Raw genomic sequence first — 12,177 nt, 5'->3', positions numbered from 1 at the left:
TAAATAATTTAAGCGTTAGTGAAACGTTTTAAAGAAATTTTTTAATTAATATTATTCGTAACAATATAATTTTAAGCGTGTTTTATTTATAAAAATTGAATAATTAATCTAGAACATTTCACGGAACAGTTATTCTTGGTATAATTTCGTTTACGCATACGTAATCGAATGTTTTGTGTTGTCGAGATATTTGTGGGTGGACGGGAAATTGGTTCTTACAAAATGAATTTTAAAACGTATAAAAATTCACGTCACTCGAATGCATTGTTCTTCGCCAAGTTGTCGCGCCCAGATGTTGTTGGATAACAAATAGAGAATTGAGTAAATGGGTAAAAAAAGAAAAAACTGTTATATCTCAAAACGGAATCGAAATAAAAGAATTTAAACATCTATTAGTTCTTTTATCTTACTTTTAAATATTGTTATTTCGAAAGAAGGGCATTTATCATTCTGACTGTGACGTCACAAAGATTTTAAGATTTTTGCGGCGCGTGCGTGCCGAACACGCGTCCACGTGCTTATTCTTCTTCATTCCCTTCCCAGTTCGACCAGTGGTAGCAGCCTGAAGTGGATACTGTCTTCGCCAGGTGAGAGTCCATTCGCACCTTATTTACATCTTACTTTTAATGGCCGATCAAAGTGTATTTGATAATGTAAGTGTTTTTTTTATTTTCCCCCGAAAAATTTCCAAATTAAACAATGGCAGGCATTGATTGATTTAAATTGTAAATTTCGATTCTTTCCTTCGTTAGCAATGCGAATAATTTTGATATAAACGATTGTCTTAGACGTATTTGCGATAAACAATTGCATTTAGAGGCCGCCAAATAAACTTGTTGGTTGTGTTACGTGATGAAAATGTTCTTATTTCGCATGCTCCCATGTTACCAATTTGATTGTTCCATTTACAATAGTTCTAATTTAATACATTAGCCTAATCTAAAAATAATTCAAAATATAAAATAAACGCTTCACAGATTAAGTTAAAACTTTCTATAATAGATTTCCCTATAATTACCTATAAGCTTAACTGTTCAGCTACCCTTGAGACTGGATCCATTCAAATTAAAAACGAATTTATAGTATTTAGGGCATTTTATTTTGTAGAACTTCTTTAAGTTAATAATTATATAAGTTTATGTAAATGATTTTGTAAATAAATTTTTATCTGTAAACCTGTTTACTTATGTAATAATTTGTTTAAAGTAAATGGATTATCGTAACTAATTATGTATACATAGTTACTATTTAATATATAAATTTATTTTATTCTTATTTTTAAGGTTAAAAACTCGCTGCGTTTACAACAATCTTCATTGGTTAATAATATACGAATCAAAAATGCTTTTAAAAGCCAATTATGGATCCTTTTTTTAGAAGTTCCAAAATTATTATTTTTTCTAGATTTTTGTCTCTTACAGAAAGGTTAGATGGAAACTAATGTTAATTCCATTCAAAAAGCTATAAATTTCTTAAATTAGTTTCTTGTAAAACGGATTATCTCTATTCTCTCGTGTGTCAATTAGCGCGGTTGGCTGATACGAGCTAATTATCCTAGCGGTTTCCGATTTATTCGGTTATAAATCATCCTATCTAATTAATTTGTTTTCCACTAGAGGGCAGCGGTTGCCGAGAGTACTCGTTAGTGTCCTGTCATAAATTTTCGAGCGAACAATGTCCAGTTGTGAAATACTTTCGGATGATCCTCGTTAGCGATTCGAAACCAATTGTACCAAGTCATACGAGTCAAGTTATTTCATACTTATTTATGACAATAACCAATTGTTGCTGGCAATATCTATTAAAATTCTAGTTATTTTTTTTTTTCTTAAAGTAGGCCAATTATTTTACTATAGGGTATTTAATATTTGGCCATTCTCAAATTTTCGTTTAGGCATAAACAAGCGATGAAATAAGAGTTCTATTCCGAGAAAACTAATTTTTAAGGAGAGCAATCAGCAAAACAAATGAGACATTATTAGAAGTAATTATCGGATGAAAAGTCCTATAGGAACTTATATATATATATACATACAGTACTTTTAAACGTATAAAGTGTTTCTTTCGTAGGAAACTTCTTCACCTGTAATCAAAATAGTAACAGATACATTTAATCAAAACATTTCAACAGTCCTAGAGATAATCGTTCATAAAATCAGATCATTTTTTTAAAAAATTGTTATTTAATAAAGAAAGGATGCAGCAATAACCATAAATAAAAATGAGAGGGTAACTTTTGTTTAACATCCCACTTTCTTCATTCTGCCTCGGGCTTTTCATCTCCGGAAACTCGTTTCGAATTTTTTCTTTTTCACGTTCAATAAGATAAATTAATACGGTTTCTGAGAGAAAATAATTAACTTTTACATGTAAAATACGTAAAATTTTTTATATACATTAATTTATACTATTATTTACTTTTCATCATGTTGTATCGATTACAAGGAAATCACTTAATTTCTATCTATTAATTTATTGAAATATTATTTGAATAAACATTAAGGGGTTTTATGAATGATATAAGGAAACAACACAACTGAAAGCAATTTTTGATGATGATAACGTATTATTTTTATACGTTGACATATTTTTATAGGCCTATTTCCATTAGTCCGAGAGACCAAAATATGAAGAGAGAAATAATTTTTTTTTTAAATTTCTTTCTCGGATATAATAGAGGAAATTGTTCCCATCATTCCATCATATTTTCTGGATTTTTTCCTATACCTTTTATACGAATTAAAACACATTTAGAAAGAATTACGATTTATTTATTCCATCGAATTATTGACGTAGACCTAATTACTTGGAAGTTGTTGCAAAATATCTCCCTCCTCCAAAAATCAAGTTAAATACTCCAAAATGGAGAAGTTTAATTGATTTTTTTATTTTTATATTTATTTATTACTAAAAAATTAGAAAGGAATTTCTCTCTCCATAACTTGATTTCACTTATTAACATTTGAAAATAATAAGGTTCATCCTATTGAGATGATGATGCTACTTGGCAATTAATTTGTCTGTCTCGAAGGTTTCAATGAAATAATTAGACTGGACATACTCCACTTCATCTGCAATTTCAATTTTGTTTTTTCTTCCTTTCTAAATTAAGAGAGTTCATATGTTCATCTTTCATTATCGTTTCGAAATTTAATTATAAAACAATGCTATTTGTTAAAGTTTAAAAAAAAAATTAATTAATTGTAGTGTTTTTCTTGAAATTTTCGTGCTTAAAATGAAATTAATGAAATGCACTTAACGAAAAATCGATTAAACAACTGTCGAAAATTCTTTAGTATTTATAGATTTTAGAATTGTCTCTAAATAAATAAATTATTTATTTATTTCTTCCAAACTATTCGTTAAGCATAGTAACGTTCAAGCAAACAGACTTGTAATGTATTTTATCGTCGATGCTTTTGTTTAATGATAACAATAATAATAATAATAAAATTATGTAGTCAAATCGCATTAAAACGTCAAAGTTTCTGAAAAATGATCCGGTACAGTAGAAAAATTTATTAAATTCAAATTCGTATTTTTCTCGACAGATGGCGGCACGCATATCACCATTATACTTCGAAAAATAAAGAGGGCGATCGTAATTTATAAGGCTTGTAATAATTAAAAACCTATAATTTATTAAAATAAAGGTTTAAAGCAATTTTACATTTTTAGTAATTAATTTATTTATGCGCTTTACACATCACCAAGTCATTATTTTCATGTTGATGCGAGATTTATTTACTTATTTTTTTATTGTAAACACACACAACAAATATACACACGTGTGATAGGTTTCGTCACTAATTCTTCCGCAAATCGAAAAAGAATAGCAATGAGTAATATAATTGTAAGGCATAGATAAATGAAAAGTACAGAGTTTAATTACTGAAACTTGTGGACAATGGAGACGTGACGGTTCCTGTTCGTGTTTATTTTTATCTCCTCCTCACCTTTCACTTGAGAAATATGCAAATCTTCCTCCTTTTATTGACAATATTAAACCTACGCTACCATCTCGAACAATTCCTATAATTAAACGTGTGTATTTCTCTGTAAAGATTGAGAAAATGATTTGGAACGTAACTTTAAAAAAAGGTAAATCATCCCCTCTCTTTTTTTTATTTGTATACTGTATAAAGTTTATTAACATAGACTAGTTGGCGTCATTGCTGTATTAATCTTATTAATTAGAATATAAATTGAAACAGATTGCGATCGAATGATGATTTTTTTTTCTTTTCTTTTTTATAAGTTTAACGCCGCATCTTCCGAGAATGTTGCAATTTTGGTAACGCGTGAATGAGCCCTTCCTAATCTAAACTTATTAGCATTTAAGATAGAAGGTTGAGTAGTCGCCGTTTCTTCTTTTTTTCGTGCCACTTCGACGAATAAATAAATCGCTTAGAAACTTTTTATATTTGTTGTAATGAAATTAGTTTCGTTGAAATAAACTATTCTTGCCATTCCTCGCCCGGTGACACTTAGTTTTCGGTTAGAAAACTTTCTCGATTTTCCAAAATTGATATAGATGACGATAAAGGGCAGTGTCGTGTGTCATTTATAACTGCAATTTTCTGAGACTTTCTCGATTATTCTGAAGTGGTTTGGGGTTATCTTTTAAAATATTATTATTATAAATTGCTTTAGTTATTGGATACGGATTTTTGAGTAGTCACATACGATATAGATAAAATTTTATCAAAATTAATTACTAGATAAAGAATTACACAAAGTGAAACAGAGTTATGGTGGCTGCTTGAATTCTTGGAATTGTTTTCTACTGTAAAGAGTAATTATTAATAGTTAATTATTTTTAAAATTAATGAAATCGTGCGCTCATTATGAGTTATTGTATGTAAATAGAGTTCTATTTTTTGAAGTAGTCTAAAGTTTAAACAATGCATTGACACGTTTGACCTAGCTTCGAAGGGTACTTTTACACGGTTTCTCTTAACCGTGGACAGTTATTTTGATGAACTGTTCGATGCTTCGTGTCAAGGTCACTTTCGTAACAAAAAAATAAGTAAAATAAAATAAAACTCTCTTGTGTATCAATTGTCTTCTGTTGAAAATCAATATTCATAAAATGCCTTTATTTAAATATTAAATTTAAAAAAATAATAATATAAATTGAACTATTTATTAAGTGTAACATTATAATTTAAACTTTGATGTGAAATAATATTTTAGTTTTTAATGTTTTTTTTTATTAGAATAGAATTAAAAATTCCTTTCCACATATATTCCATGTTGTTTACGTATACGAGAGTTAAAATAATAAGCTTAAGTCTATCTTTTTACTAATGAAATATTGTTGCAGTTCACATTACAATTAATCTGCCACGAAATATTTTATTTATAATATAAATATATAAAATAATATATTATAAACGAAATGAATATTTGTAATATAAATCATCGTGACTTATTTGCAAATAATATATACTGTATGTAAATAGACGATAAGAAGAGATCTATTCTGGGAACGAAGAAAGAGAAAAACAAATACAGGCCTACAGTATATATATGAACTACTCTAGTCAATTTAACGTTATTGACATGATTTTAAAATATAAAAATATCTTTCTAAATCGAACTATTAATAAGAAATTTAATTTTAAAGTGCGCTCAAATGTATCATTTCAGAACCTGGTTTATGTATAAGCCGAATGAACTATATCTTACGGCCTTACGTTACGTTATAAAAAGACAGTTTATATATAATAGCCCATTATTGTATGTGGTGGAAGAGGGAAGACATCTTGTACGTTATAGCATAGGGCCAAAAATCCGGCTCTGTATCATTTATTTATGAATTTTGTGCATTTAAAACGTGCTTAAAGAAATGAAGCAATAATACAATAACACGTCTATTTGACAACACGAAGAAATATTAATTAGAAGATATATTGAAAAATTAACTAATTATAAATCAATTCTTTCGACATTTAAAAAAATAGTCTATTTTATTTACACCCCGATAATACTTGTATAGGAAAAATCAGCTTTAAAATATCGAAAATATTTTAGCTTACCTCATTATATTAACCTGCCATTTAGAAAATTATAAATAAAATAATTTTATTAAAATATTTAATTTGTTGTTGTTTTTTTAAAATAAAAAGATAATTTAATATTTGCTCTTTGATAATTTATCGTTACCAAGAAACAAAAATTTATGATTAATGGTTATATAAGTTAACTCGAGTTAAGATTGTTTACGATTAAATTACTAAATTATATTAAACAGAAGACGGGTTCAATCAAAGAATCAAAACTAATTTACTATTAATTATTAGATGACATTTAATTTCCTCCTCCTTGTTTTTTAGACGGCGGGAAAAAAATTGATTGTTTTTAACAATTTTCCAGCTTCTTTTTTCTTTAATTAGCCTACTGCAGATTACAGAAAAGAAATTAGAAACTGGTCTTTGGATGCGATCGACTTTAAAAGTCCGAGTGTATTTGGGATTATGGCTTAGGTACGATGACCTTTGTCGATAGATAACTACACGTTTCTGGTTTTCCACGCCCGAAAATTTCAATTTCTCCTACCGACTACCAAAGATATATGTATAAAAAACGAGTCCTTTTGTGAAGATTTTCCCCCTTATCTTTATCTTTTATCGTTGAAGGCTGATTGAAATAGGTACGGATACTAATTTTAATGGCAATTCCGTGAAAAAGCTTTTTGGCTTCCTCGAAACACAATATAATAAGAAAGTTAATTAATTCCATCTTCCTGGAAAATAATTTTTCTATATTTCGATTAGTTCTTATTATATTTGATAGATGGCGACACACTAGACAGTTGTTGTTGTTGCCTCGAGTGTTTCGTATCGAATAATAATAAGTTTTATAATTGAGTGAATGCTGATAGATCGGAGGGAAAAAATCCTATATAATATTATCCTGCGTAATTGACAAAGTGTAAATTATGAAAATTAATGTTTCCCAGTGGCGTAGACATCAGTTGATATTTTTTTCTTGCACTTTGCTAATTTTATGTTATATAAATTTAATTAATTTCTTATCATATTTTTATTTCACATTAAAATGTCATTTACAATAAAAAAATATTAATCTAGTCAATAGTTTTTTTTTAATATAAAGACTTTAAAAATCTTACATCCAGACCTTATAAATAACACTTATATAATTTAATTTTATGTTTAGTATTTTATTATATTAATTTGATAATTTATAGAATAAATTTGTCAAATTTTATGTCGTCAATTTAAGTTTTAAATAATTATTTATTCATATATAATTTATGGTATTGTAACTGTATATTCGTGATTGATGGAATAAGTTACTTATCGTGCAGTTTTAACGTAATTATATTGATTAAAACACATAATAGTTGACTATCTTCACCGTTAAATATAGATCTGATTATTATACTAGGATGTCCTGATAAAATTTTAAAATAAGTTCTTTAATCGATTAAACCAATTTATTAATTTATGGTAAATTATTTTATGCTTTTCCGCTCATGGAAACTATTTATTCATTATTCTACTAGAATAATTTTGATTAAATGACTAATTAATATCTCCTTTTTTTTTAAAAAAAAGGTAATAAGATTCGGAAATTTTTTGTCTGAAACTAAGTTTACGTATTATTTTGCCAATTTAAGCTTAGCATAAACACGAATTGCAACTTTTTTTGTTCCCAAACATCATTAATTAGTCATATTTAATATTGGCGAACCGTGCAAGTCAGAAATCGTATCGAATATATTAAAAGAAAGATAGATAAATAAATAAAAGGTGGACTCGCTGACCAGCGCAACAGGATCATTGTGGAAGATGGATATCCTGCTATCTGTAGATCTCTTTTGTCCTTTGTTACGTACGTGACGTTTAGTATTAAATCCTTTTTCAAATCAACCCATTAGTTTACTAGACACGTTTTATGCTAGTGATCAGTGAGTAGGTTCTCCAACTTTTCCCCCTATCTCACATTTTATTATTTTAGCAGACATTTGATAATAGCAGAGCGCTTTTATTCGACATTTTTCCAAGATTTAGATAAGTGCACGTCTATTAAATAAGGCTATATTCTCGGCGATATATTTGCTTTTTTTTTTTTTCTTTTCTTTCTTTTCATTTAATTCTTATATACAGTACATTTAGTATACGCGATTAGATTAGATAAGTCGAATCTCTTTTAAAAATGTATTCTGTAAAATTAACTTTAAGGTTATTTTTAATATAAGAAATTTGTATGAATTTATTACTATTAATAATGTATAAAAATCAATGATTTAAGTGTAGAAAGTTTTATAAATTAGTGAATTTTTGTTCGGACGTAGTACAAGCATTGTGTCAATTGCAGTAGTGATACATTAATCTAGAATATTAAAAAAAAAAAATTACAAGCGTTGAGATTACGATCTCTTAGCTTATTCCAATTATGAAGAAACTCGTAATCGATAAAGAAGTGTTTTGAATGCACTTATCAAAAACATTCACGTGCTTTAAGAAAACAAAAATCGTTACTTCTCGGGAAAATTTGTTTGAAGTTATTCTCTACACGTAGTGAATAACAATTTTATTTTATTTTTTTTATTTGTACAGAAGCAACACATCCAATACGGAGGTAATAAAAAAGGAAGCCACGAGTGGTAATATTCTGTGGCAAAAAGCCTCGGCTCTTCGCCAGTCTCTGCGGAGTTCGAAAAAAACACGTCAGGATGCACCACATCACGTTCGTTCATATAGCGATTACGGCGACGGCCGACTGACGGATGCCAATAGATCTCTGATGTATTATCCAGACCACGTGCCATTGCAAGACCTACGCCGAAACCAAAAGTCGCAAAGGAAATTGACCAGAGACTCCGGCTACGAAACCAGCAGCGGCCAAACCGAACCCGATTATGTAAATAGCGATTGGCTCTCCAACCATGTAACCAATAACTATTATCCTTTAGAAAAGTAAGTAATAATTTCATTTTTTTCCTCCCTTACAAAAATACAAAAAATATTGTAAATTTACAAGTGAAAAATACCATACCATAAACGCCTTGACCTAAAAAGTCTAACGTGCACCCATAAAAATACGCTTATTCCCATCTGTACGTTTCTTTTCGTTCGTTGTATTGTTGTTAAATTACGTTGAATTTTTAGAGTGGAAGGCAATTCGTTACGGCAATTAATTTACGTTATAACATTAATTGCAATCTATGAATTTGAATTTACATTTATAGATCGGTAACGGCGATTTAATGCTAATTTTAGATAACTTACATAAAAATTTTATATTTTTGCCTTTCGGTTATTTAGAAAGGAAAGATTTTATCCTGTTTAAAAAATCGAAATTGAAGTTCTGATAACGAAATTATCTCTCTGTTTTTCAGCATATTAATGCTATTGAAATCAAGAGTCTAGAAATCGAAAGAATCTCCCCCTTTTTTTTTTGTAATTTATTTGCAAAGAAAAATGATTTTTACGGATTTTAAATTCATCCGAACCTTATTTGCCTAATTGGGTTCCGAGAGGCATAAATGGCAATAAAGTTAGAGCGGAAACTAAATTCTGTCGGAATGAACTTAATCTGCGCACACTTTTTTTATTCTTTTAACATAATGAATTTGCATACTTTTATAATTAACTTATTCCACTCGAACATTCCCTTATTTGAAAACCAAATTACTTTTAAATCTGTCCGTAAAGAAAATATATAAACACACACAAAAAAATATATTTAAATTTCGATTTTAGTAAATTATTAATAAGAAAATATGATGTAAAAAGTAGAAATTTTTATTCAAAAATTAATTACTAATGGATTAATTGAAGATTAACTATATATATATATTTTCAATACAGATTAATGGATTAACAGGGATCCATTAATTTATATATACCGTATATATATATATTCAAGAAAATATGTAAACATATATATCTAAAGTAAACCATCGTTTGATCAATATAATCATTTAAATTAATTTATGGTTCTAGAAATCCAATGTAAATTCTGAACGTATCATTAATTCTTTTGAAAATGGTAACGTCCGTTTCCTACAAAATGCTTCCAAATTTTTCAATTATATTCTCGTATCTGTAGCTAGACTCTGGACTAAAACATGAAAAATGAAAATGACATTGTCTTATCTCCATCTTCCTGATTAAAACGATTAGACAAAACCGCTATCTGTAGTGGAAAGCCCAATGTCTATAGATCGAAATTCGGTATACGGATTCGGGGATCGTTAAATGACCGATTGAATAGCGTAATTACTAATAGAAAATTTCGTTTTTTCGTCTTTTAACATGAGGTAAGAAATGATTGTAATTCTTGTAACAATAGATCTAGTGTGGAGTTAATCAAATATCCGACGACAGATGGCGTAATGCGGTAATCTTTTTTTTATTGTATTTGGTATTTAAAATATTATGTCGACGGAAGAGCAAAAATGATATTGCCGAATGATATATTTTACTCGCAGCTTACGAAAATTGCCGAATTTTCTAATGGATTAAAATTTAAAAAAATAATAATTTTCGTTCGTTGATTTGTTAAATTAATTACGCGTTAATCTCCGTAATATTTGCCATTCCTTTGCCGATTTTTCTAAATAATATTTTGATTAGTTAACTTTGAAATTAGCTTGTACATTACTGTAATTTTAGGAATTCTGTAATTGATTGCATTGTGTATAATGCTTTCAATTTTAAAGTATTAATTTTAATGTAGGACGTATTTAATTATTTAAGTATAAGTATATAAATATAATTAATATTTTTATTTTTATTTTTTTTAATTTAAGCTGAATTTTATAGAATAGAAAATATTTTAATTGCTCATATATATTCTAATGGCTTTGGTATATAAATTGTGTTTGTGACGAGTTTAGATTATATTAATTAAATATTTATATATAAGCATAAACTAGAATAAATGTAAAATGAAAGTTAGTTTTATTTATTGTGGACAGATGGAGACACAGAGCACGTTTGTTTGTGTGTGTATGTGTGTATACTGTATATATATATATATATTATTTTCCTATATAGGCCTATATAAGAAAATAATCGGAAAAATATATTTTACTTCAATTGCAATTGTTTATATTTTAATTTTGAACATAAAAATATCAAATAAAATATTTAGAATTATTAAAAATCGATCTATTAATTGAGAATTATTGTTAAATTAATGTTAATAATATGTTTGTTCCTGCTGAAATTCGTATTAAAAGCTTTGTTATTACTATTAATTGGCTAATTACTAAATGTCAGTAGCTTCAAATACACTATTGTTTATAACAGATGAAATTGATGGGGGGAAAACAAAATTTCGAATAATTTGCTTAAATCTCATTAATATTCACGAGGTTCTTAGATATGAAAATTCAAGTTGTGTGTCTTTTGATTTTTTACGTTTAATGTAAATAAATAAATAATAATTAATTTGTTAAAGAAACGAATATAAAATATTGCAAATATGTAATAATTATATAGTAAAAATAATTTAATACGCCGTAAATTAAAATTTATTATATTCCTTTGCCATAGTAGACTTCGGCATTCCGGATATGTAAGAGTCATGTTATGATGTAACACATATCTGTCTCCTACCAAAGTCGAATAGCGGCAACTAAATTATCCTAATCATCATTCCTATATAGATTAACTGAAGTTCTTCATGCTCGGAATTCGTTTCCTGGATTCTACTATCGAAAAAAACAAGACTAACTTTTCTAATATATATAAAAAAAATGTCTTGTTGAAAAGTGTAAAATCTTCTATAGATTGAACGTTAATTACAAATCATAAAACTCGAGACGAATCGTCAATTTAACAGAGGATATTCTTACAGTTATGGCACTAAAGTAGGGGGGAAAAAATTAAATTAAGACCACTCAAGACGTCAAAACTGGTATTCGCTCACAAATCCGAACTTGTCTCTAGGGAGTGAGCTTTTCCTTTCGGATAAGTAACAGAAAAATACTGCTTCATTGGAAGATATTGAGAAAAACTAACTCTCGGCGATATCTTGATTCAATATACCTTGTCATTTTGCTATACTTTCGAAATTATTTTATATACGCCTAGTTTTATTTTTTGTTCGGACATTTTTCTCTTACTTCCGACCTTTTTTTTTTCCTTCTTTAGATGATTCCAAGCTGATTTATTTCAGGAAAAGTTAAGAGTTAAC

The 12,177-nt window shown here is 27.9% G+C and overlaps 1 protein-coding gene across 5 annotated transcripts in view; it reads left to right on the top strand.

The window, feature by feature from the left end:
• Window positions 1–12,177, top strand: part of LOC136975158 (protein Shroom3-like) — a 222,092-nt gene that overhangs the window by 100,113 nt on the left and 109,802 nt on the right. For all 5 annotated transcript variants that reach the window (XM_067270189.1, XM_067270190.1, XM_067270191.1 and 2 more), the window contains one exon: window positions 8,589–8,948. In XM_067270189.1, the coding sequence (XP_067126290.1) occupies window positions 8,589–8,948 (360 nt within the window). The remainder of the gene's footprint in view (window positions 1–8,588; window positions 8,949–12,177) is intronic.

This window comes from Centruroides vittatus, unplaced genomic scaffold (genome assembly GCF_030686945.1).
Source record: "Centruroides vittatus isolate TY-2023 unplaced genomic scaffold, ASM3068694v2 contig_364, whole genome shotgun sequence".
In the NCBI taxonomy this organism is placed as follows: Eukaryota; Metazoa; Arthropoda; class Arachnida; order Scorpiones; family Buthidae; genus Centruroides; species Centruroides vittatus.
This window is presented reverse-complemented; position numbering and strand designations above follow the sequence as displayed.